The sequence below is a fragment of the Babylonia areolata genome, chromosome 21 (assembly GCF_041734735.1).
Source record: "Babylonia areolata isolate BAREFJ2019XMU chromosome 21, ASM4173473v1, whole genome shotgun sequence".
Lineage (NCBI taxonomy): Eukaryota > Metazoa > Mollusca > Gastropoda > Neogastropoda > Buccinidae > Babylonia > Babylonia areolata.
This window is the reverse complement of record NC_134896.1, coordinates 2607431-2634930: the sequence shown is the minus strand read 5'-3', so window position 1 is coordinate 2634930 and position 27500 is coordinate 2607431. Positions and strand designations below refer to the sequence as shown.

The window sequence follows — 27500 nt, the reverse complement described above, 5'->3', positions numbered from 1 at the left end:
GGGAGAGGAGGGGAAGGGAGAGGGGAAGGGGAGAGGAGGGGAAGGGAGAGGGGAAGGGAGAGGGGAAGGGGAGAGGAGGGGAAGGGAGAGGGGAAGGGGAGAGGAGGGGAAGGGAGACGAACACACGAACACATGCACAAATGAATGCCAGGAGCCGTGACATGGACCAGTCAACACATGCACATACGCACACAATACACACCTCACCTCACACTGACAACAGAATATCAGAAAAGGAGGTGGGTGAAGGGTGGCAACACAACTCCAGTCAGTTTGTCAAGCATGGCTGAACAAACACAGTGGTGCTCATTTCGTGACAAGATTTTCATGTCCCCCTTGTGACTGGGGCTTGTTGTGCAACTGCACGTACATGCACAAGCCTGCACACACATTTATGCACATGCGCACACTTGCACACTCATGCATACGCATGTGCATGTGCAACACACACACACACATACTCACATTGTGCACACCTATGCTGAGCATACATGCTCAGACTCCACACAATCATACTTAATTTTTTAAAGAATGTTTCAAGGTAGATTTGAATAATTAATGAAGATTTTTTTTTTTTATGAAAAGATCCTGAAAATTTACATAAAAAAGCCTGAACATTTATAACTGTGCTTTGTATCAACCTGTCAAAACATTTTTCTTTACAAGTTTCCAAAATGTTTGCTTTTATTAGAATGTTTTAAGTGCAGAGCCTGTGGAAAGAACACACCTTGGAACTTATTTCCACCCTTGTTTGTTGGGTTTTTTGTTTTGTTTTTTTTTGTTTGGGAAGGGGGGAGGGGGGCAGTCTCCTGAAAACAGCTGATTTTTTTGCTAATGTTTTCTTTTTATGGATTGACATGAGTTGTGAGTGTGGGACAGTGAACCAAGTTTACTTACCTGCTGGAGTTCTGGGCCCCTTGTCAGCCTTTTGAAGACACCCACTATGTGTCCGTGCATGTGGCGGATAAAGAAAAGAGAGAAAAATAACAACCGAAACAAAGCTCAAACATGATGCAGAAAGAAAAAACAGTCGTCACAAATGGTTGTCCCTGACGTCTATGTTTTCCGTGCAGGTGAGGAGGGGGCGTGCTGATCCACTGGGTGGAGGCACAGAGGAAGCTTGAGAAGTGATGTCAGGTGTGGAGTCCTGGGACCAGCCCACACGGTGACAGGTGAGCCACGCACCAACACCACGCTGGGTCACAACTTACAGCATCTGGGGACCACGAACACTGTCACTGTCACTGATATGTGGTCCCACCGAGACAGAGTGGGGAGGACAGGGAAGGGGGTGGTGTGGGGAAGAGAGAAATGTGTGGGGGGGGGGGAATAGATGGGTGTGGGTGTGGTGTAGGGAAGAGAGGGGTGTGGGGGAATAGAGGGGGGTGGGGGAGGTGTGGGGAAGAGAGGTGTGGGGGTGGTGTGGGAAAGAGAGAGGTGTGAGGGTGGAAGAGAGGGGGGTGGGGGTGGTGTGGGGACAAGAGAGGGGGTGGGGTGGTGTGGGGAAGAGAGGTGTGTGGGGGAATAGAGGGGTGTGGGTGTGGTGTAGGGAAGAGAGAGGTGTGTGGGGGGAATAGAGGGGTGTGTGGGTGGTGTAGGGAAGAGAGAGGTGTGTGGGGGGAATAGAGGGGGGTGTGGGTGGTGTAGGGAAGAGAGAGGTGTGTGGGGGTAGTGTGGGGAAGAGAGGGGTGTGGGGTGGTGTGGGGAAGAGACGTGTGTGGGTGGTGTGGGGAAGAGAGAGGGGTGGGGGTGGTGTGGGGAAGAGAGAGGGTGTGGGTGGTGTGGGGAAGAGAGAGGGGTGTGGTGTGGGGAAGAGAGAGGTGTGTGGGTGGTGTGGGGAAGAGAGAGGTGTGTGGTGTGGGGAAGAGAGAGGTGTGGGGGTGGTGTGGGGAAGAGAGAGGTGTGGGGGTGGTGTGGGGAAGAGAGAGGGGTGTGGTGTGGGGAAGAGAGAGGTGTGTGGGTGGTGTGGGGAAGAGAGAGTTGTGTGGTGTGGGGAAGAGAGACGTGTGGGGGTGGTGTGGGGAAGAGAGACGTGTGTGGGTGGTGTGGGGAAGAGAGACGTGTGTGGGTGGTGTGGGGAAGAGAGAGGGGTGTGGTGTGGGGAAGAGAGATATGTGTGGGTGGTGTGGGGAAGAGAGGTGCGGGGGTGTGGGGGGAATAGAGGGGGGTGGGGGTGGTGTGGGCAAGAGAGAGGTGTGGAGGTGGTGTGGGGAAGAGAGACGTGTGTGGGTGGTGTGGGAAAGAGAGAGGGGTGTGGTGTGGGGAAGAGTGAGGGAGTGTGGGTGGTGTGGGGAAGAGAGATGTGTGGGTGGTGTGGGGAAGAGAGAGGGGTGGGGGGTGGTGTGGGGAAGAGAGACGTGTGTGGGTGGTGTGGGGAAGAGAGAGGGGTGTGTGGGTGGTGTGGGGAAGAGAGAGACATGTGTGGGTGGTGTGGGGAAGAGAGAGGGGTGGGGGTGGTGTGGGGAAGAGAGAGGGGTGGGGGTGGTGTGGGGAAGAGAGAGGGGTGGGGGTGGTGTGGGGAAGAGAGAGACATGTGTGGGTGGTGTGGGGAAGAGAGAGGGGTGGGGGTGGTGTGGGGAAGAGAGAGGGGTGTGGGGGTGGTGTGGGGAAGAGACATGTGTGGGTGGTGTGGGGAAGAGAGAGGGGTGGGGATGGTGTGGGGAAGAGAGAGGGGTGGGGGTCACCTTGGTTTATTGTCTGGTCTGAAGGACTAGGTGCTCAGTTTGATTTTCCAAACTTGGGAGAATGGACGAGATCGGGATTCAAACCCAGCGTGGATCATTTCTTAACTGCTCACAGGGGCACAAACATGCACACACACATCCCCCCGCACCCCCCTCTCTGTCTCTCTGTAAGCTGGGCGAAGATTACAGTTTCAGCCTGTAACACTGCATGAGTACAGGGCACTAAGAGTGACACAGGACTGTACAGTGCATGAGTACAGGGCACTAAGAGTGACACAGGACTGTACACTGCATGAGTACAGGGCACTAAGAGTGACACAGGAGGTACAGTGCATGAGTACAGGGCACTAAGAGTGACACAGGAGGTACAGTGCATGAGTACAGGGCACTAAGAGTGACACAGGAGGTACAGTGCATGAGTACAGGGCACTAAGAGTGACACAGGAGGTACACTGCATGAGTACAGGGCACTAAGAGTGACACAGGAGGTACAGTGCATGAGTACAGGGCACTAAGAGTGACACAGGACTGTACACTGCATGAGTACAGGGCACTAAGAGTGACACAGGACTGTACAGTGCATGAGTACAGGGCACTAAGAGTGACACAGGAGGTACACTGCATGAGTACAGGGCACTAAGAGTGACACAGGAGGTACACTGCATGAGTACAGGGCACTAAGAGTGACACAGGAGGTACACTGCTTGAGTACAGGGCACTAAGAGTGACACAGGAGGTACACTGCATGAGTACAGGGCACTAAGAGTGACACAGGAGGTACACTGCATGAGTACAGGGCACTAAGAGTGACACAGGAGGTACACTGCATGAGTACAGGGCACTAAGAGTGACACAGGAGGTACAGTGCATGAGTACAGGGCACTAAGAGTGACACAGGAGTGTACAGTGCATGAGTACAGGGCACTAAGAGTGACACAGGAGGTACACTGCATGAGTACAGGGCACCAAGAGTGACTCAGGACTGTACAGTGCATGAGTACAGGGCACTAAGAGTGACACAGGACAGCAGAAGAGAGGAGAGGGTGGTTTGAGGTGAAAAACACCCCCGTCTCCTACCCCCACCCCCAACACACAAAATCTACCTGTGTGTGTGCGTGTGTGTGTGTGTGTGTGTGTGTGTGCCGTCATCAGGTTTCTTATCTCTCTATGCAGTGTGATGAGGTCCACCCAGATTGGGGTTGTGGGGTAGATCATGTACTGGCTGACTGCTGGGTGTGTCAGGAGATTAATGACTTTTCTTACTGGGTTGGAACGTTGTCGGTTAAAATGTAATGTATCTGCCTTCTTTTTTCCTCTCTGTGTGGATTATTGCATTCTGGTCTGTCTGAGTGTGTCTCTGTGTGTGTGTCTGTGTTTGTGTGTGTGTCTGTGTATGTGTGTCAGTAAGTGTGTGTGTGTGTGTGTGTGTGTGTGTGCCCTGTCTGTGGTCCTGTTCCCATGTTCAACACCCAACATCACCAGTCCCCCCTGTAACCGACCCACCTCTCTATTTCTGTCTGTCTGTCTTTCTCCGCCCTTTCCTCAGCTCAGTGCCTTTCTCTGTCCAGCTTCTAATTTCAACAGCTGACCTTCTAAAGACTTCCATCTCTGTTTTCATTTGATTTACTATGTCTTCTTTTGTAGCCAATTCACTCAGACAGTCTAGACGCTTGTTGATATTGTCTAGCGCTACTTGGATATTGTCTATCACTACTTGGATATTGTCTATCACTACTTGGATATTGTCTAGCGCTACTTGGATATTGTCTAGCGCTACTTGGATATTGTCTATCACTACTTGGATATTGTCTAGCGCTACTTGGATATTGTCTATCACTACTTGGATATTGTCTAGCGCTACTTGGATATTGTCTAGCGCTACTTGGATATTGTCTATCACTACTTGGATATCCATATTTGAAGTTTCTTCCACTGTTACGTTTTGTTTCTTTCTCTCTTGTTAATCTTTCCTCGGCTTCTCTCAAAAACTGTTACCACTCTCGTCCGATGTTGATGGGTGGTTTCGTTTAAAACCAGATTTTGCTAGTTGTCGTTGTCGCGTTCGTCATTTATCAGATGGAGATTTTGCTAGTGAATCGCACATTGACTCACTGAATCCACAGTGCACAACACTATCACCGTGCTATCACACATTTAGCGCTGACTCCACTGACAAATCCAAGATGGCACGTGCGACACACCCATGCAGTGAGTTAACACATTCTTCTTGTGCTGCCAAATGTCCGAATCAGGAGTCAAACCATGTTGAAAGTCATATGGGAGGTATGTGTATGTCATGCCCCTCACACTCCTGTACAGATTGTAGTGATTACTACACTTGTTAATTTAATGAAAATACAAAATGTGGAGACGGCCCTGCTGTGATCTGCTCTGCCATATAAACATTTGCATCTGGACCTTTCAAGTCTGTCCTTAAAACCTCTTTCAAAAACACCTCCACCCCTGCTGTCCTTAAAACCTCTTTCAAAAACACCTCCACCCCTGCTGTCCTTAAAACCTCTTTCAAAAACACCCCCCTCCACCCCTGCTGTCCTTAAAACCTCTTTCCAAAACACCCCCCTCCACCCCTGCTGTCCTTAAAACCTCTTTCCAAAACACCCCCCTCCACCCCTGCTGTCCTTAAAACCTCTTTCCAAAACACCCCCCCTCCACCCTTGCTGTCCTTAAAACCTCTTTCCAAAACACCCCCATCCCTGCTGTCCTTAAAACCTCTTTCCAAAACACCCCCCCCCCCCACCCTTGCTGTCCTTAAAACCTCTTTCCAAAACACCCCCCTCCACCCTTGCTGTCCTTAAAACCTCTTTCCAAAACACCCCACCCCCCTGCTGTCCTTAAAACCTCTTTCCATCCCCCCATCCGCCCTCCCCCTGCTGTCCTTAAAACCTCTTTCCACCCCCCAACCCCCACCCCCCTGCTGTCCTTGAAACCTCTTTCCAAAACCCCTGGCCTCTTCCTGGGCTACAGTTTGTTCAGCTTTCTATACACATGTATTGCACATGTTCCTGAAGAAAATGTGTCTGTGAGTCCTCTTAATGAGAGCTGGGTCTGCACATGAATGGCTGGTGTCTTACTGAGATAATCCAGTATCCTGTGCACAAGATTCATTATAAATACTTTTTTTTTTCCTCCAGAGCAAAAGACAAGAGTGAAACAGTGGAAACAGACAGGAGACACAGACCAGAGGGGAGGAGGGAGGAGACATGAAGGAAGGAAGGAAGGCAGGAGACATGAAGGAAGGAAGGAAGGCAGGAGACATGAAGGCAGGGGACAAAGCAGGACATCACAGGTCCAGTGTGGAGGAGGAGGAGGGTGAGGGTGCTGTGGTGTGGAGCAGGATGCAGGTGGTAGTGATGGGGGTGGTGCTGGCCGTTTACCTGACCACGCTCCACTCCTCCCTCCCTGGGGGAGATGCTGGTACATGCTTCTGTCTGTGTCTGTGTGTGTCTGTGTAGAGTGACGCTGGTACATGCTTCTGTCTGTGTCTGTGTGTGTCTGTGTAGAGTGATGCTGGTACGTGCTTCTGTCTGTGTCTGTGTGTGTCTGTGTAGAGTGACGCTGGTACATGCTTCTGTCTGTGTCTCTGTGTGTCTGTGTACAGTGACGCTGGTACATGCTTCTGTCTGTGTCTGTGTGTGTCTGTGTAGAGTGATGCTGGTACATGCTTCTGTCTGTGTCTGTGTAGAGTGATGCTGGTACATGCCTCAGTCTGTGTCTGTGTGTGTCTGTGTAGAGTGATGCTGGTACATGCTTCTGTCTGTGTCTGTGTGTGTCTGTGTAGAGTGATGCTGGTACATGCTTCTGTCTGTGTCTGTGTGTGTCTGTGTAGAGTGATGCTGGTACGTGCTTCTGTCTGTGTCTGTGTAGAGTGACGCTGGTACATGCTTCTGTCTGTGTCTGTGTGTTTCTGTGTAGAGTGACGCTGGTACGTGCTTCTGTCTGTGTCTGTGTCTGTCTGTGTACAGTGACGCTGGTACATGCTTGTGTCTGTGTCTGTGTGTTTCTGTGTAGAGTGATGCTGGTACATGCTTCTGTCTGTGTCTGTGTGTCTGTCTGTGTAGAGTGACGCTGGTACATGCTTCTGTCTGTGTCTGTGTGTGTCTGTGTAGAGTGACGCTGGTACATGCTTCTGTCTGTGTCTGTGTGTGTCTGTGTAGAGTGACGCTGGTACATGCTTCTGTCTGTGTCTGTGTGTGTCTGTGTAGAGTGATGCTGGTACATGCTTCTGTCTGTGTCTGTGTAGAGTGATGCTGGTACATGCTTCTGTCTGTGTCTGTGTGTGTCTGTGTAGAGTGATGCTGGTACATGCTTCTGTCTGTGTCTGTGTGTGTCTGTGTAGAGTGATGCTGGTACGTGCTTCTGTCTGTGTCTGTGTGTGTCTGTGTAGAGTGATGCTGGTACATGCTTCTGTCTGTGTCTGTGTAGAGTGACGCTGGTACATGCTTCTGTCTGTGTCTGTGTGTTTCTGTGTAGAGTGACGCTGGTACGTGCTTCTGTCTGTGTCTGTGTCTGTCTGTGTACAGTGACGCTGGTACATGCTTGTGTCTGTGTCTGTGTGTTTCTGTGTAGAGTGATGCTGGTACATGCTTCTGTCTGTGTCTGTGTGTCTGTCTGTGTAGAGTGACGCTGGTACATGCTTCTGTCTGTGTCTGTGTGTGTCTGTGTAGAGTGATGCTGGTACGTGCTTTTGTCTGTGTCTGTGTGTGTCTATGTAGAGTGACGCTGGTACGTGCTTCTGTCTGTGTCTGTGTGTCTGTCTGTGTAGAGTGATGCTGGTACATGCTTCTGTCTGTGTCTGTGTGTGTCTGTGTAGAGTGATGCTGGTACGTGCTTTTGTCTGTGTCTGTGTGTGTCTATGTAGAGTGACGCTGGTACGTGCTTCTGTCTGTGTCTCTGTGTGTGTCTGTGTAGAGTGATGCTGGTACATGCTTCTGTCTGTGTCTGTGTGTGTCTGTGTAGAGTGATGCTGGTACATGCTTCTGTCTGTGTCTGTGTAGAGTGATGCTGGTACATGCTTCTGTCTGTGTCTGTGTAGAGTGATGCTGGTACATGCTTCTGTCTGTGTCTGTGTCTGTGTAGAGTGATGCTGGTACGTGCTTCTGTCTGTGTCTGTGTAGAGTGATGCTGGTATGTGCTTCTTCTTCTGTCTGTGTCTGTGTACAGTGATGCTGGTGTGTGCTTCTGTCTGTGTCTGTGTAGAGTGATGCTGGTATGTGCTTCTTCTTCTGTCTGTGTCTGTGTAGAGTGATGCTGGTATGTGCTTCTGTCTGTGTAGAGTGATGCTGGTATGTGCTTCTGTCTGTGTCTGTGTAGAGTGACGCTGGTACATGCCTCTCCTTCTGTCTGTGTGTGTCTGTATAGAGTGATGCTGGTACATGCCTCTCCTTCTGTCTGTGTTTGTGTAGAGTGACGTTGGTACGTGCCTCTTCTACTGTCTGTGTCTGTGTAGAGTGATGCTGGTACATGCCTCTCCTGTCTGTGTCTGTGTAGAGTGACGCTGGTACATGCCTCTTCTGTCTGTGTCTGTGTAGAGTGACGCTGGTACATGCCTCTTCTTCTGTCTGTGTCTGTGTAGAGTGACGCTGGTACGTGCCTCTCCTTCTGTCTGTGTGTCTGTGTAGAGTGACGCTGGTACATGCCTCTCCTTCTGTCTGTGTCTGTGTACAGTGACGCTGGTACATGCCTCTTCTGTCTGTGTCTGTGTACAGTGACGCTGGTACATGCCTCTCCTGTCTGTGTCTGTGTAGAGTGACGCTGGTACATGCGTCTTCTTCTGTCTGTGTCTGTGTAGAGTGACGCTGGTACATGCCTCATCTTCTGTCTGTGTCTGTGTAGAGTGACGCTGGTACGTGCCTCTCCTGCTGTCTGTGTCTGTGTAGAGTGATGCTGGTACGTGCCTCTTCTTCTGTCTGTGTCTGTGTAGAGTGACGCTGGTACGTGCCTCTCCTTCTGTCTGTGTCTGTGTAGAGTGATGCTGGTACATGCCTCTTCTTCTGTCTGTGTCTGTGTAGAGTGATGCTGGTACGTGCCTCTTCTACTGTCTGTGTCTGTGTAGAGTGACGCTGGTACATGCCTCTCCTTCTGTCTGTGTCTGTGTAGAGTGACGCTGGTACATGCCTCTCCTGTCTGTGTCTGTGTAGAGTGACGCTGGTACATGCCTCTCCTTCTGTCTGTGTCTGTATAGAGTGATGGTGATACATGCCTCTCCTTCTGTGTGTCTGTGTAGAGTGATGGTGGTACATGCCTCTTCTTCTGTCTGTGTCTGTGTAGAGTGACGCTGGTACATGCCTCTTCTTCTGTCTGTGTCTGTGTAGAGTGATGGTGGTACATGCCTCTCCTGTCTGTGTCTGTGTAGAGTGATGGTGGTACATGCCTCTCCTTCTGTCTGTGTCTGTGTAGAGTGATGGTGGTACATGCCTCTCCTGTCTGTGTCTGTGTAGAGTGATGGTGGTACATGCCTCTCCTGTCTGTGTCTGTGTAGAGTGACGCTGGTACATGCCTCTCCTGTCTGTGTCTGTGTAGAGTGATGCTGGTACATGCCTCTCCTGTCTGTGTCTGTGTAGAGTGATGCTGGTACATGCCTCTCCTGTCTGTGTCTGTGTCTGTGTAGAGTGACGCTGGTACATGCCTCTCCTGTCTGTGTCTGTCTGTGTAGAGTGACGCTGGTACATGCCACTTCTGTCTCTATCAATGTAGAGTCATGTGAACTGATAGTGTCTTTGTTGTGTGAACTGATTGTGTCCTTGTTGTGTGAACTGATAGTGTCTTTGTTGTGTGAATTGACAGTGGCTCTCTCACACTGAAGTGTCTTTGTTGTGTGAGCTGATAGTGTCTTTGTTGTGTGAACTGACAGTGGTTCTCTCACACTGAACTTTCCTTGTTGTCTGAACTGAAGTGTCTTTGTTGTGTGAACTGACAGTGGGTCTCTCACACTTAACTGTCCTTGTTGTGAACTGATTGTGTCTTTGTTGTGTGAACTGAAGTGTCTTTGTTGTGTGAACTGATAGTGTCTTTGCTGTGTGAACTGATCTTTAGTGTCTTTGTTGTGTAAACTGATAGTGTCTTTGTTGTGTATACTGTTAGTGTCCTTGTTGTGTGAACTGATAGTGCCTTTGTTGTGTGAACTGAAGTGTCTTTGTTGTGTTAACTGATAGTGTGAACTGATAGAGTCTTTGTTGTGTGAACTGATAGTGTCTTTGTTGTGTGGACTGATGGTGGCTCTCTTACACTGAACTGTCTTTGTTGTGTCAGCTGATAGTGTCTTTGTTGTGTGAACTGATACTGTCTTTATTTTGTGAACTGATGTTGTCTTTGTTGTGTGAACTGATAGTGTCTTTGTTGAACTGATAGTGTCTTTGTTGTGTGAACTGATAGTGTCTTTGTTGTGTGAACTGATGGTGGCTCTCTCACACTGAACTGTCTTTGTTGTGTGAACTGTTACTGTCTTTGTTGAACTGATAGTGTCTGTTGTGTGAACTGATAGTGTCTGTTCTGTGAACTGATAGTGTCTTTGTTGTGTGAACTGATGGTGGCTCTCTCACACTGAACTGTCTTTGTTGTGTGAACTGTTACTGTCTTTGTTGAACTGATAGTGTCTGTTGTGTGAACTGATACTGTCTTTGTTGAACTGATAGTGTCTGTTGTGTGAACTGATACTGTCTTTGTTGAACTGATACTGTCTTTGTTGTGTAAACTGAGGGTGGCTCTCTCACAATGAACTGTCTTTGTTGTGTGCAGGAGAACTGATAGTTGCTGCCAGTGAACTGGGGGTGAGTTGTCATCAGTTGTCGTCATCAGTTCTGTCATCATGAGCTGTCATCGCCTTTCTCTGGTTCTCTGTGACTCAGTGGTGTCTGTTTCCCCGTGCGTTGTTTTCATTCTGTTGTTTCCTCTTCACGGGCCGCCCCTGCCATGTCAGTGGTGTCTGTGGCCTTTTTCATGTGTCAGTGCTTGACCCTGCTGTGTCGTGTCAGGTGATATGTATGAATGGTGCTTACCCTCTGTACATGATACTGATTACATGACACAGTGAAGGGTTGACAGGTGATATGTGATGACATGACACAGTGAAGGGTTGACAGGTGATATGTGATGACATGACACAGTGAAGGGATTACAGGTGATTGTGTTGACATGACACAGCCAAGGGATTAAGGTCATGTGATGACATGACACAGCCAAGGGATTACAGGTGATATGTGATGACATGACACAGTGAAGGGATTACAGGTGATATGACACAGTGAAGGGATTACAGGTGATATGTGGTGACATGACACAGTGAAGGGATTACAGGTGATATGTGGTGACATGACGCAGTGAAGGGATTACAGGTGATATGTGATGACATGACGCAGTGAAGGGATTACAGGTGATATGTGATGACATGACACAGTGAAGGGATTACAGGTGATATGTGATGACATGACACAGTGAAGGGTTTACAGGTGATATGTGATGACATGACACAGTGAAGGGTTGACAGGTGATATGTGATGACATGACACAGTGAAGGGATTACAGGTGATATATGATGACATGACACAGCCAAGGGATTACAGGTGATATGTGGTGACATGACACAGTGAAGGGATTACAGGTGATATGTGATGACATGACACAGTGAAGGGATTACAGGTGATATGTGGTAACATGACACAGTGAAAGGATTACAGGTGATATGTGGTGACATGACACAGTGAAGGGATTACAGGTGATATGTGATGACATGACACAGTGAAGGGATTACAGGTGATATGTGATGACATGACACAGTGAAGGGATTACAGGTGATATGTGATGACATGACACAGTGAAGGGATTACAGGTGATATGTGATGACATGACACATTGAAGGGATTACAGGTGATATGTGGTAACATGACACAGTGAAGGGATTACAGGTGATATGTGGTGACATGACACAGTGAAGGGATTACAGGTGATATGTGGTAACATGACACAGTGAAGGGATTACAGGTGATATGTGATGACATGACACAGCCAAGGGATTACAGGTGATATGTGATGACATGACACAGCCAAGGGATTACAGGTGATATGTGGTAACATGACGCAGTGAAGGGTTGACAGGTGATATGTGATATTACACAGTGAAGGGTTTACAGGTGATATGTGATGACATGACACAGTGAAGGGATTACAGGTGATATGTGATGACATGACACAGTGAAGGGATTACAGGTGATATGTGATGACAGGTGGCCCACTCCCAGACTACCCGCTGTACACCATACTGATGACAGGTGGCCCACCCCCCAGGCTACCCGCTGTACACCATACTGATGACATGATGACAGGTGGCCCACCCCCCAGACTACCCGCTGTACACCATACTGATGACAGGTGGCCCACCCCCCAGGCTACCCACTGTACACCATACTGATGACAGGTGGCCCACTCCCAGACTACCCGCTGTACACCATACTGATGACAGGTGGCTTACCCCCCAGGCTACCCGCTGTACACCATACTGATGACAGGTGGCCCACCCCCCAGACTACCCACTGTACACCATGCTGATGACAGGTGGCCCACCCCCCAGACTACCCACTGTACACCATGCTGATGACAGGTGGCCCACCCCCCAGACTACCCGCTGTACACCATACTGATGACAGGTGGCCCACCCCCCAGGCTACCCACTGTACACCATACTGATGACAGGTGGCCCACCCCCCAGGCTACCCGCTGTACACCATACTGATGACAGGTGGCCCACCCCCCAGGCTACCCACTGTACACCATACTGATGACATGATGACAGGTGGCCCACCCCCCAGGCTACCCGCTGTACACCATACTGATGAAGGCTGTGTTCCACCTGCTGCCCTGTGGCTCCCTGGCCTGGAGAGCCAACCTCCTGACCGCCGTCATGGCCGCCGCTGCTGCTGCCTGCCTCTATCAGGCTGTCCGTCTGTCAGTTGGTTTCCGTCTTCCTGTGTGTGTGTGTGTGTGTGTGTGTGTGTGTGAGAGAGAGAGAGAGAGAGAGAGAGAGATAATGCAAAGCGATTTGATAGGTTTGAAAGTGCTATCTGAATACATTATTATTGTTGGTGTGTGTGTGTGAGAGATAATGCAAAGCGATTTGATAGGTTTGAAAGTGCTATCTGAATACATTATTATTATTGGTGTGTGTAACTGAATAGATTTACCAGTGACAGGTGTGTGTGGTTTACATATATGATGAACAGACTGACCAATGACAGGTGTGTGTGATGAACAAATTATCCAATGACAGGTGTGTGTCATGAACAGACTGACCAATGACAGGTGTGTGATGAACAGACTGACCAATGACAGGTGTGTGTGATGAACAGACTGACCAATGACAGGTGTGTGTGATGAACAGATTATCCAATGACAGGTGTGTGTCATGAACAGATTATCCAATGACAGGTGTGTGTGATGAACAGACTGACCAATGACAGGTGTGTGTGATGAACAGATTATCCAATGACAGGTGTGTGAGATGAACAGATTATCCAATGACAGGTGTGTGTGATGAACAGATTATCCAATGACAGGTGTGTGTGATGAACAGACTGACCAATGACAGGTGTGTGTGATGAACAGATTATCCAATGACAGGTGTGTGTGATGAACAAACTGACCAATGACAGGTGTGTGTGATGAACAGATTATCCAATGACAGGTGTGTGATGTACAGACTGACCAATGACAGGTGTGTGATGTACAGACTGACCAATGACAGGTGTGTGATGAACAGACTGACCAACGACAGGTGTGTGATGTACAGACTGACCAATGACAGGTGTGTGATGTACAGACTGACCAACGACAGGTGTGTGATGAACAGACTGACCAACGACAGGTGTGTGATGAACAGACTGACCAACGACAGGTGTGTGATGTACAGACTGACCAATGACAGGTGTGTGATAAACAGACTGACCAATGACAGGTGTGTGATGAACAGACTGACCAACGACAGGTGTGTGTGATGAACAGACTGACCAACGACAGGTGTGTGATGTACAGACTGACCAACGACAGGTGTGTGATGTACAGACTGACGAACAGCATGGCAGCGGGCTGGATGGCAGCGGGACTGTTCAGCTTCAGTCGCCTGACGTGGGCATGGTCGGTGACAGCGGAGGTGTTCGCCCTCAACAACTTGCTGCTGGCTGCTCTGGTGCTGACAGCTGTCGTTTTCAGCCGCTGTTCACCTGACCGTGCTGCCCAGGTGCTCTGTCTGTTTTTCCTAACTTTTCTGCTCTCTTGCTCCTACCTGCAAGGATACTTTAATGTATGTATGAAGAGGAGGTCAAGATATACACAGATGGCTCAGTCACCAAAGACATATCCTGTTGGGGATTTCACTGCTAAGCAAAAGGGAACAAAAATTAGGGAAGAGAATGCTGTGTTCAAAGTCACAGCCTCCAGCCTATGGAAGTTGAAGCTGTGACACATGCTCTCCAGTGGCGTGTCATCTATTCATACGCCTAGAAACCAACATGCCATGATTCAGACTGACTCAATGAACCTCATACAAAAATATGAAAGTGGAAAGGGGAGCCCAGAGTGGCATCAGGCAATGTGCAACTTTTGGATTCAAAAGCTTACATGGTCATACTGCCCCGGAGAAGGGAAATGAGCGAGCTGACAGGCATGCCTGTAGCGCAATGAGTGGCCAACATCTGGGAAAATCTGAAATTCTAAGAAAAGTAAAAGAGTACCTAGAAAATCAGGTACAAGGCCGTCATATACAGGTGTGTATGTTGACATGTAGATATTCAGGTGTGTGTTGACATGTTTATATACAGTGTGTATGTTGACATGTTGATATACAGGTGTGTGTGTTGACATGTTGATATACAGGTGTGTATGTGTGTTGATATTCAGGATATACAGGTGTTTGTTGATATACAGGTGTGTGTGTTGACATGTAGATATACAGGTGTGCTTGTTGACATGTAGATATACAGGTGTGTGTGTTGATATACAGGTGTGTGTGTTGATATACAGGTGTGTGTGTTGACATGTTGATATACAGGTGTGTTTGTTGACATGTAGATATACAGGTGTATGTTGACATGTTGATATACAGATGTGTGTTGACATGTTGATATCCAGGATATACAGGTGTGTGTGTTGGCATGTTGATATACAGGTGTGTGTGTTGACATGTTGATATACAGGTGTGTGTGTTGACATGTTGATATACAGGTGTGTGTGTTGACACATTGATATACAGGATATACAGGTGTGTGTATTGACATGTTGATATACAGGTGTGTGTGTTGACATGTTGATATACAGGTGTGTGTGTTGACATGTTGATATACAGGATATACAGGTGTGTATGTTGACATGTTGACATACAGGATATACAGGGGTGTGTTGACATGTTATACAGGTGCGCATGTTGACATGTTGATATACAGGTGTGCATGTTGACAAGTTGATATACAGGTGTGTGTGTGTTTGTGTGCAGGTGTCACGGTGGGGGGCGGTGCTGTGTGGTCTGTGTCTGACTAACCAACACACCTCTGTTGTCTACATTGCTGTCATCGTGCCCTGGGTTCTCTACACCTTGTACTCACACAAGGTTGGTGGGGTGGGGGTGGGGGGTTACAGGTACATGTGCCTGAGGGGGCACTATTTCATGTGCACACGCATGCATTCACACATGATACACACATCAACGCATTCACATGCATTCACACATGATACACATGTCAACCCATTTATATGCATTCACACATGGTACACACATCAACACATTGATATGCATTCACACATGATACATATATCAACACATTGATATGCATTCACACATGGTACACACATCAACACATTCATATGCATTCACACATGGTACACACATCAGCACATTCGCATGCATTCACACATGATACACACATCAACACATTCGCATGCATTCACACATTATACACACATCAACACATCCGCATGCATTCACACATTATACACACAACACATTCGCATGCATTCACACATGATACACACATCAACACATTCACATGCATTCACACATGATACACACATCAACACATCCATTTGCATTCACACATGATACACACATCAACACATTCGCATGCATTCACACATGATACACACATCAACACATTCACATGCATTCACACATTATACACACATCAACATATTCATATGCATTCACACATGATACACACATCAACACATTCACACATGATACACACATCAACACATTCATATTTGCTCACACTTATTATCACTTGTCTGTGCATATGGGTTTGCATGCATGTGCATGCCACTGCTGAAATGCTCATACATGCACATGCACATGCACTCATGTATGCACATATGTGTACACATTATGAATATGTATACATTAGTACCCATTCCTATGAATGCTCATATACACACAGACACACACACACACACACACACACACACACACACACACACACACACAAACACAGAGCTAGGAAGGCAGGGTCTGTGGTTCAATTCCTTCTCTCACTTCTCTCTGGCTGTTGCACCAGGTGTTGTACATGACAGACAGGTAGAGAGACCAGGTGTTGTACATGACAGACAGGTAGAGAGACCAGGTGTTGTACATGACAGACAGGTAGAGAGGCCAGGTGTTGTACATGACAGACAGGTAGAGAGACCAGGTGTTGTACATGACAGACAGGTAGAGAGACCAGGTGTTGTACATGACAGACAGGTAGAGACACCAGGTGTTGTACATGACAGACAGGTAGAGAGACCAGGTGTTGTACATGACAGACAGGTAGAGAGACCAGGTGTTGTACATGACAGACAGGTAGAGACACCAGGTGTTGTACATGACAGACAGGTAGAGACACCAGGTGTTGTACATGACAGACAGGTAGAGAGACCAGGTGTTGTACATGACAGACAGGTAGAGAGACCAGGTGTTGTACATGACAGACAGGTAGAGACACCAGGTGTTGTACATGACAGACAGGCAGAGAGACCAGGTGTTGTACATGACAGACAGGTAGAGACACCAGGTGTTGTACATGACAGACAGGTAGAGACACCAGGTGTTGTACATGACAGACAGGTAGAGACACCAGGTGTTGTACATGACAGACAGGTAGAGACACCAGGTGTTGTACATGACAGACAGGTAGAGAGACCAGGTGTTGTACATGACAGACAGGTAGAGAGACCAGGTGTTGTACATGACAGACAGGTAGAGAGACCAGGTGTTGTACATGACAGACAGGTAGAGAGACCAGGTGTTGTACATGACAGACAGGTAGAGACACCAGGTGTTGTACATGACAGACAGGTAGAGACACCAGGTGTTGTACATGACAGACAGGTAGAGAGACCAGGTGTTGTACATGACAGACAGGTAGAGAGACCAGGTGTTGTACATGACAGACAGGTAGAGACACCAGGTGTTGTACATGACAGACAGGCAGAGAGACCAGGTGTTGTACATGACAGACAGGTAGAGACACCAGGTGTTGTACATGACAGACAGGTAGAGACACCAGGTGTTGTACATGACAGACAGGTAGAGACACCAGGTGTTGTACATGACAGACAGGTAGAGACACCAGGTGTTGTACATGACAGACAGGTAGAGAGACCAGGTGTTGTACATGACAGACAGGCAGAGAGACCAGGTGTTGTACATGACAGACAGGTAGAGAGACCAGGTGTTGTACATGACAGACAGGTAGAGAGACCAGGTGTTGTACATGACAGACAGGCAGAGAGACCAGGTGTTGTACATGACAGACAGGTAGAGAGACCAGGTGTTGTACATGACAGACAGGTAGAAAGACCAGGTGTTGTACATGACAGACAGGTAGAAAGACCAGGTGTTGTACATGACAGACAGAGAGACCAGGTGTTGTACATGACAGACAGGTAGAAAGACCAGGTGTTGTACATGACAGACAGGCAGAGAGACCAGGTGTTGTACATGACAGACAGGTAGAGAGACCAGGTGTTGTACATGACAGACAGGCAGAGAGACCAGGTGTTGTACATGACAGACAGGTAGAAAGACCAGGTGTTGTACATGACAGACAGGTAAAGAGACCAGGTGTTGTACATGACAGACAGGTAAAGAGACCAGGTGTTGTACATGACAGACAGGTAAAGAGACCAAGTGTTGTACATGACAGACAGAGAGACCAGGTGTTGTACATGACAGACAGGTAGAGAGACCAGGTGTTGTACATGACAGACAGGTAGAGAGACCAGGTGTTGTACATGACAGACAGGCAGAGAGACCAGGTGTTGTACATGACAGACAGGTAGAAAGACCAGGTGTTGTACATGACAGACAGGTAGAAAGACCAGGTGTTGTACATGACAGACAGAGAGACCAGGTGTTGTACATGACAGACAGGTAGAAAGACCAGGTGTTGTACATGACAGACAGGCAGAGAGACCAGGTGTTGTACATGACAGACAGGTAGAGAGACCAGGTGTTGTACATGACAGACAGGCAGAGAGACCAGGTGTTGTACATGACAGACAGGTAGAAAGACCAGGTGTTGTACATGACAGACAGGTAAAGAGACCAGGTGTTGTACATGACAGACAGGTAAAGAGACCAGGTGTTGTACATGACAGACAGGTAAAGAGACCAAGTGTTGTACATGACAGACAGAGAGACCAGGTGTTGTACATGACAGACAGGTAGAGAGACCAGGTGTTGTACATGACAGACAGGTAGAAAGACCAGGTGTTGTACATGACAGACAGGTAGAGAGACCAGGTGTTGTACATGACAGACAGGTAGAAAGACCAGGTGTTGTACATGACAGACAGGTAGAGAGACCAGGTGTTGTACATGACAGACAGGTAGAAAGACCAGGTGTTGTACATGACAGACAGGTAGAGAGACCAGGTGTTATACATGACAGACAGAGACCAGGTGTTGTACATGACAGACAGGTAGAGAGATCAGGTGTTGTACATGACAGACAGGTAGAGAGACCAGGTGTTGTACATGACAGACAGAGACCAGGTGTTGTACATGACAGACAGGTAGAGAGATCAGGTGTTGTACATGACAGACAGGTAGAGAGACCAGGTGTTGTACATGACAGACAGGTAGAGAGACCAGGTGTTGTACATGACAGACAGGTAGAAAGACCAGGTGTTGTACATGACAGACAGAGACCAGGTGTTGTACATGACAGACAGGCAGAGAGACCAGGTGTTGTACATGACAGACAGGTAGAAAGACCAGGTGTTGTACATGACAGACAGGCAGAGAGACCAGGTGTTGTACATGACAGACAGGTAGAAAGACCAGGTGTTGTACATGACAGACAGGTAGAGAGACCAGGTGTTGTACATGACAGACAGAGACCAGGTGTTGTACATGACAGACAGAGAGACCAGGTGTTGTACATGACAGACAGGTAGAGAGACCAGGTGTTGTACATGACAGACAGAGAGACCAGGTGTTGTACATGACAGACAGGTAGAGAGACCAGGTGTTGTACATGACAGACAGGTAGAAAGACCAGGTGTTGTACATGACAGACAGGTAGAAAGACCAGGTGTTGTACATGACAGACAGGTAGAGAGACCAGGTGTTGTACATGACAGACAGGTAGAAAGACCAGGTGTTGTACATGACAGACAGGTAGAGAGACCAGGTGTTGTACATGACAGACAGAGACCAGGTGTTGTACATGACAGACAGGCAGAGAGACCAGGTGTTGTACATGACAGACAGAGAGACCAGGTGTTGTACATGACAGACAGGTAGAGAGACCAGGTGTTGTACATGACAGACAGGTAGAGAGGCCAGGTGTTGTACATGACAGACAGGTAGAGAGACCAGGTGTTGTACATGACAGACAGGTAGAGAGACCAGGTGTTGTACATGACAGACAGGTAGAAAGACCAGGTGTTGTACATGACAGACAGGTAGAGAGACCAGGTGTTGTACATGACAGACAGAGACCAGGTGTTGTACATGACAGACAGGCAGAGAGACCAGGTGTTGTACATGACAGACAGGTAGAGAGACCAGGTGTTGTACATGACAGACAGGCAGAGAGACCAGGTGTTGTACATGACAGACAGGTAGAGAGACCAGGTGTCACTCTGTTTTGTGCTGGCTCTGTGCACCAGGTGTTGTCACGGAGACTGCTGACAGGTGTCACTGTGTTTTGTGCTGGCTCTGTGCACCAGGTGTTGTCACGGAGACTGCTGACAGGTGTGGCTGTGTTTTGTGCTGGCTGTTGCACCAGGTGTTGTCACGGAGACTGCTGACAGGTGTGGCTGTGTTTTGTGCTGGCTGTTGTACCAGGTGTTGTCATGGAGACTGCTGACAGGTGTGGCTGTGTTTTGTGCTGGCTGTTGTACCAGGTGTTGTCATGGAGACTGCTGACAGGTGTGGCTGTGTTTTGTGCTGGCTGTTGTACCAGGTGTTGTCATGGAGACTGCTGACAGGTGTGGCTGTGTTTTGTGCTGGCTGTTGTACCAGGTGTTGTCATGGAGACTGCTGACAGGTGTGGCTGTGTTTTGTGCTGGCTGTTGTACCAGGTGTTGTCATGGAGACTGCTGACAGGTGTGGCTGTGTTTTGTGCTGGCTCTTGCACCAGGTGTTGTCATGGAGACTGCTGACGGAGGTGTCGCTGTGTTTTGTGCTGGGTCTGCTGCCCTATGCTTACCTGCCCTTGTCCTCGCTGTACGGCCATGCCCGCTGGACCTGGGGCGACCACACCTCCCTCTCCGGCTTCCTCACCCACCTGCTGAGGAGAGAGTACGGCACCTTGCACCTGGTAAGGGGTGACCACTCTTATATCATGTGACCACTCTTATATCATGACCCATCCGTTAGGACAGGAGTGATGTACCTTGCACCTGCTAAGGGTTTACCACTCTTATATCATGACCTGTCTGTTAAGACAGGAGTGATGTACCTTGCACCTGCTAAGGGTTTACCACTCTTATATCATGACCTGTCTGTTAAGACAGGAGTGATGTACCTTGCACCTGCTAAGGGTTTACCACTCTTATATCATGACCTGTCTGTTAAGACAGGAGTGATGTACCTTGCACCTGCTAAGGGTTTACCACTCTTATATCATGACCTGTCTGTTAAGACAGGAATGATGTACCTTGCACCTGCTAATTTTCCATTCATGAAGCTTGCAAGACACATTTTTCTCACATTATATTCTTGAACTTGTTTGCATGCACACTTGCACACACACATGTTCACAGCGAGGCAGTTGAACAGAAGTACACACTCATGTTCACAGCGAGGCAGTTGAACAGAAGTACACACACATGTTCACAGCGAGGCAGTTGAACAGAAGTACACACACATGTTCACAGCAGGGCAGTTGAACAGAAGTACACACACATGTTCACAAGACAGTTCACAGAAGCACAAATACTTGGCGACATGCATACAATACATGAATACATGTGTAGATAAGATTAATAATGATAATGATAATAATGAGCATGGTGATTATTATAATAATGATAATGATGATTTAATAATAATGATGATGATAGTAATGATAGTTATGATAATAATCTTGACAATAATCTTATTTGCACAGCACCTGTCCATGTTAAAACAAGCTGAAATGCACTGTATAATGTAAAACCAGAGGTGTAAAGCATGCATGTAAACATTGACATTAAATCCCTGCACATTGCACTGTGTAATGTAAAACCAGAGGTGTAAAGCATGCATGTAAACACTGACATTAAATCCCTGCACATTGCACTGTATAATGTAAAACCAGAGGTGTAAAGCATGCATGTAAACACTGACATTAAATCCCTGCACATTGCACTGTATAATGTAAAACCAGAGGTGTAAAGCATGCATGTAAACACTGACATTAAATCCCTGCACATTGCACTGTATAATGTAAAACCAGAGGTGTAAAGCATGCATGTAAACACTGATATTAAATCCCTGCACACAAAGTATTGCAGCATCTGTGATTCAGGTGTCTTGTGATTCAGGTGTCTTTTTTTTCAGCTGAAAGATCACCAAGGTCAAGGATTCATTGCTGGTCTCTTGTAAGTGAACTTTGAACTGTTGCTCTGTGTGAATTTGTGCCTGTACCTGAAAAAGTGTACAGACTATTACAGAGTTATAGTTTTTCATATATGTGTATTTGGGAGGGAAGGGGTAGAGGGGGGGGAGTTGTCTGTGGTGTGTGTGTGTCTGTGTGTGTGGTATATAGGTATGTAAATAAAAACGGGAAGAACAATAAGAAACTTGAGCAGATCAAGGCATTCCACTCCATGTCTGTGAATCCTGATCTATTTCTTCTATGTGTGTGTGTGTGTGTGTGTTTGTCCATGAGCACACGTGAGCATGCGTGTGTGTGTTTTTATGTATGTGTGTGTGAGGGGGTGGGGGTGTGTGCATGGTGTGTGTGTGTGCTTGAGCGCGTGTGAGCATGCGTGTGTGTGTGTTTTCATGTCTGTGTGTAAGGGGGTGGGGGTGTGCATGGTGTGTGTTCTTGTGTGCATGTGTGTGTGTGTATGTGTGTTTTTGTTTGCAAGCGTGTGTGTGTGTGTGTGTGTTCTTGTGTGCAAGTGTGTGTATGTGTGTGTTCTTGTGTGCATATATGTGTGGTGGGGTGGGGGTGTGCATTTGTGTGTGTGTATGTGTGTTCTTGTGTGCATGTATGTGTGTGTGAGTGGGTGGGGGTGCATGTGTGTGTGTGTATGTGTGTGTGTGTGTGTGTTCTTGTGTGCATGTGTGTGTGTGTGTATGTGTTCTTGTGTGCATGGTGTATGTGTGTGTATGTGTGTTCTTGTGTGCATGGTGTGTGTGTGCATACGTGATCTTGTGTGCATGATGTGCGTGTGTGTGTTCGTGTGTGCATGGTGTGTGTGTGTGTGCATGTGTGTGCTTTGTGTCTGATGTGATGTGTTTTTGTGAATCACTTTGAGGGGTTTGGAAGCACTGTATGGATGCAGGGTTGATGCTGTCAGCAGCAGTGTAAAAACAGCCCGGTTGTTGGTTCCCTCTACAGAGCCTACTGTGTGCACGTCAGCAAAGATCTGTCATCTCCAGTGCTCTTCTTCTTCGTCACCACCGCCTTCTCTCTACACACACGGTGAGTCACCACCCTCTTCTTCTCTCTCCACACACGGTGAGTCACCACCCCCTTCTCTCTACACACACGGTGAGTCACCACCCCCTTCTCTCTACACACACAGTGAGTCACCACCCCCTTCTCTCTACACACACGGTGAGTCACCACCCCCTTCTCTCTATACACACGGTGAGTCACCACCCCCTTCTCTCTCTACACACACGGTGAGTCACCACCCCCTTCTCTCTACACACACGGTGAGTCACCACCCCCTTATCTCTACACACACGGTGAGTCACCACCCCCTTCTCTCTCTACACACACGGTGAGTCACCACCCCCTTCTCTCTACACACACGGTGAGTCACCACCCCCTTCTCTCTCTACACACACGGTGAGTCACCACCCCCTTCTCTCTACACACACGGTGAGTCACCACCCCCTTATCTCTACACACACGGTGAGTCACCACCCCCTTCTCTCTCTACACACACGGTGAGTCACCACCCCCTTCTCTCTACACACACGGTGAGTCACCACCCCCTTCTCTCTCTACACATGGTGAGTCACCACCCCCTTCTCTCTACACACACGGTGAGTCACCACCCCCTTCTCTCTATACACATGGTGAGTCACCACCCTCTTCTCTCTCTACACACACGGTGAGTCACCACCCTCTTCTGTCTACACACACGGTGAGTCACCACCCTCTTCTTTCTACACACACAGTGAGTCACCACCCTCTTCTCTCTCTACACACACGGTGAGTCACCACCCCCTTCTCTCTACACACACGGTGAGTCACCATCCCCTTCTCTCTACACACATGGTGAGTCACCACCCTCTTCTCTCTACACACACGGTGAATCACCACCCTCTTTACACACACGGTGAGTCACCACCCCCTTCTCTCTACACACACGGTGAGTCACCACCCTCTTCTCTCTCCACACATGGTGAGTCACCACCCTCTTCTCTCTACACACACGGTGAGTCACCACCCTCTTCTCTCTACACACACGGTGAGTCACCACCCCCTTCTCTCTACACACACGGTGAGTCACCACCCTCTTCTCTCTCTACACACACGGTGAGTCACCACCCTCTTCTCTCTCTACACACACAGTGAGTCACCACCCTCTTCTCTCTACACACACGGTGAGTCACCACCCTCTTCTCTCTCTACACACACAGTGAGTCACCACCCTCTTCTGTCTACACACACGGTGAGTCACCACCCTCTTCTCTCTCTACACACACAGTGAGTCACCACCCTCTTCTCTCTCTACACACACAGTGAGTCACCACCCTCTTCTCTCTCTACACACACGGTGAGTCACCACCCTCTTCTCTCTCTACACACACAGTGAGTCACCACCCTCTTCTCTCTCTACACACACAGTGAGTCACCACCCTCTTCTTTCTACACACATGGTGAGTCACCATCCCCTTCTCTCTACACACATGGTGAGTCACCACCCTCTTCTCTCTACACACACGGTGAGTCACCACCCTCTTTACACACACGGTGAGTCACCACCCCCTTCTCTCTACACACACGGTGAGTCACCACCCTCTTCTCTCTACACACACGATGAGTCACCACCCTCTTCTCTCTACACACACGGTGAGTCACCACCCTCTTCTCTCTACACACATGGTGAGTCACCACCCTCTCTCTACACACAGTGAGTCACCACCCTCCTCTCTCTCTACACACACGGTGAGTCACCACCCTCTTCTCTCTACACACACAGTGAGTCACCACCCTCTTCTCTCTACACACACGGTGAGTCACCACCCCCTTCTCTACACACACACGGTGAGTCACCACCCTTTTCTCTCTACACACACAGTGAGTCACCACCCTCTTCTCTCTACACATACGGTGAGTCACCACCACCTTCTGTCTACACACACAGTGAGTCACCACCCTCTTCTCTCTACACACACGGTGAGTCACCACCCTTTTCTCTCTACACACACAGTGAGTCACCACCCTCTTCTCTCTACACACACGGTGAGCCACCACCCCCTTCTCTACACACACACGGTGAGTCACCACCCTTTTCTCTCTACACACACAGTGAGTCACCACTCTTTTCTCTCTACACACTCGGTGAGTCACCACCCTCTTCTCTCTACACACACAGTGAGTCACCACCCCCTTCTCTCTACACACATGGTGAGTCACCACCCTCTTCTCTCTACACACACAGTGAGTCACCACCCTCTTCTCTCTACACACACAGTGAGTCACCACCCCCTTCTCTCTACACACACGGTGAGTCACGACCATCTTCTCTCTACACACACAGTGAGTCACGACCATCTTCTCTCTACACACACGGTGAGTCACCACCCCCTTCTCTCTACACACACAGTGAGTCACGACCATCTTCTCTCTACACACACAGTGAGTCACGACCATCTTCTCTCTACACACACGGTGAGTCACGACCATCTTCTCTCTGCACACACAGTGAGTCACGACCATCTTCTCTCTGCACACACAGTGAGTCACCACCCTCTTCTCTCTACACACATGGTGAGTCACCACTCCCTTCTCTCTACACACACGGTGACTCACCACCAGGGTGGGTGTGTTGATGTGTGCAGATGGCAGAAGGGTGGGTATTGATGGGTGCAGATGGCACAAGGGTGGGTGGATGCAGATGGCAGAAGGGTGGGTGTGTTGATGTGTGCAGATGGCAGAAGGGTGGGTGTGTTGATGTGTGCAGATGGCAGAAGGGGGTGTGTGTTGATGTGTGCAGATGGCAGAAGGGTGGGTGTTGATGTGTGCAGATGGCAGAAGGGTGGGTGTGTTGATGTGTGCAGATGGCAGAAGGGTGGGTGTGTTGATGTGTGCAGATGGCAGAAGGGGGGGTGTGGGGTGCTGGTGGTTCTGTTGGTAGCAGTCAGCACCTACACAATCTTCTTTGCCTGGAGAGCAAACCTGGACATCGAGAAACCGCTCTTCAGAGGGGTGGTCAGTCTCACATCTTTTGTCATTTTTTTTTTTACCTACCTCGTCAGTGAGTCAGTGAGATAAACATTGCTCAGATTGTCATTTGTGTGAGTGTAGAGGGGCGGGGGAGGTTGTCTGTGGTGTATGTGTGTGTGTGTGTGTGTGTGTGTGTGAACGTACGCATGCTTGGCTGTGGCACTTCTCTGTGTGCATGTTCAGCCATCTGTCCTGTCTGTGGCGCCTTTTTACCCTGTCATTGAGAATGTGTGTGTGTGTGTCTGTCTGTGTGTGTGTGTGCGTGTGTGTGTGTGTGTGCGTGTGTGTGTTTGAACACACAGAAAAAGGTTGAGGTGTGGTTGGGTGTGTTTGAACTCAAAAAGGTTGAGGTGTGGTTGGGTGTGTTTGAACTCACAGAAAAAGGTTGAGGTGTGGTTGGGTGTGTTTGAACTCACAGAAAAAGGTTGAGGTGTGGTTGGGTGTGTTTGAACTCACAGAAAAAGGTTGAGGCGTGGTTGGGTGTGTTTGAAAACACAGAAAAAGGTTGAGGTGTGGTTGGGTGTGTTTGAAAACACAGAAAAAGGTTGAGGTGTGGTTGGGTGTGTTTGAACACACAGAAAAAGGTTGAGGTGTGGTTGGGTGTGTTTGAAAACACAGAAAAAGGTTGAGGTGTGGTTGGGTGTGTTTGAACTCACAGAAAAAGGTTGAGGTGTGGTTGGGTGTGTTTGAACTCAAAGAGGTTGAGGTGTGGTTGGGTGTGTTTGAAAACACAGAAAAAGGTTGAGGTGTGGTTGGGTGTGTTTGAACTCACAGAAAAAGGTAGAGGTGTGGTTGGGTGTGTTTGAACTCAAACAGGTTGAGGTGTGGTTCTTGTTTCCAAGCCGGGACAAACTGATCACTTTAACATCGTCACATCAACAGGTGCAATAACAGAGTAGATAAAGGGTAAGATATGGTGGAAAGGGTGGACATATTTCCGATTTTCCAGGTCAACGTATGTACAGACCTGCTATTGCCTGAACCCTCATCACACAGATGATAAACGCGCATGATACAGATCCTGTAATCTATGTCACCGTTTAGTGAGTAATGGAAAAAAGAACATACCCAGCTTGTTAGGGGGTGCACAGGAGGGGTAGTACCTCTAGAGGGCGGGCTTGTCATGCTCTTCAGGGAGTGGTTCGTCCTCTGTTGGTCCCCACCGGCACCCAGCTCTCACCTATGGGTCCTAGAAGCTGCTAGCATTTGGCAGTGCCCAACCCCTGGGCAACGGCTTTGACAGGCTGGCTAAACTAGATGAGGGTAGCCGACGGGTTTCAAACCCTCGGTGAGTTAGGGCTTGTCTACCCAAGCATGTGAAGACTGGATCCGGTGGACGCTGCAGAAGAAACCTTCATGGTTCAACGGAGAGGAAGGCGGTTGCAGCAGAGCACTGTGGAGTGCTGAGGGCAGGATGAGGCACATAGGACATCCTGGTCATCCACTGCATCCGTTTCCATCTCCAGTCGTCTTGACCTCGTCTTGCCACTGGATACAGATGGTCTCAGACAAGAGAGTGAGGTCGACGGTGCGCAACTCCTCCTCACTATAAACAAAGTCATCGCACAAGTCATCAGTCATCCTTCATCCCATACCATCATTTTCTCCAAGCCCTGTGGCGACAGGCGAGCGATAAAGCGACAGGTGTGGGTACACTGGCAGTCGTAGCCGTGGACCTGCACACAGGCGGCTCAGGCCATAGGGTCATTTTTCA

General features: G+C 48.6%; 2 protein-coding genes across 10 annotated transcripts in view; one reads left to right on the top strand and one right to left on the bottom strand.

Annotated features, from left to right (window-relative positions):
* The window catches only part of LOC143296740 (UTP--glucose-1-phosphate uridylyltransferase-like), a 54116-nt gene extending 52952 nt beyond the window's left edge, over window positions 1-1164 (bottom strand). For all 9 annotated transcript variants that reach the window (XR_013057162.1, XR_013057163.1, XR_013057164.1 and 6 more), the window contains exon 1: window positions 898-1164. The gene's annotated coding sequence lies outside the window, so the exon portion shown is untranslated. The remainder of the gene's footprint in view (window positions 1-897) is intronic.
* Window positions 1-27500, top strand: part of LOC143296739 (protein O-mannosyl-transferase TMEM260-like) — a 63402-nt gene that overhangs the window by 11294 nt on the left and 24608 nt on the right. Inside the window, exons 2-11 of the mRNA XM_076608802.1 lie at window positions 1074-1172; window positions 5837-6119; window positions 10440-10471; window positions 12490-12641; window positions 13755-13929; window positions 15181-15294; window positions 20309-20488; window positions 21712-21752; window positions 22721-22804; window positions 25654-25771. Of these exons, the coding sequence (XP_076464917.1) occupies window positions 5906-6119; window positions 10440-10471; window positions 12490-12641; window positions 13755-13929; window positions 15181-15294; window positions 20309-20488; window positions 21712-21752; window positions 22721-22804; window positions 25654-25771 (1110 nt within the window). The 5' untranslated portion in view covers window positions 1074-1172; window positions 5837-5905. The remainder of the gene's footprint in view (window positions 1-1073; window positions 1173-5836; window positions 6120-10439; window positions 10472-12489; window positions 12642-13754; window positions 13930-15180; window positions 15295-20308; window positions 20489-21711; window positions 21753-22720; window positions 22805-25653; window positions 25772-27500) is intronic.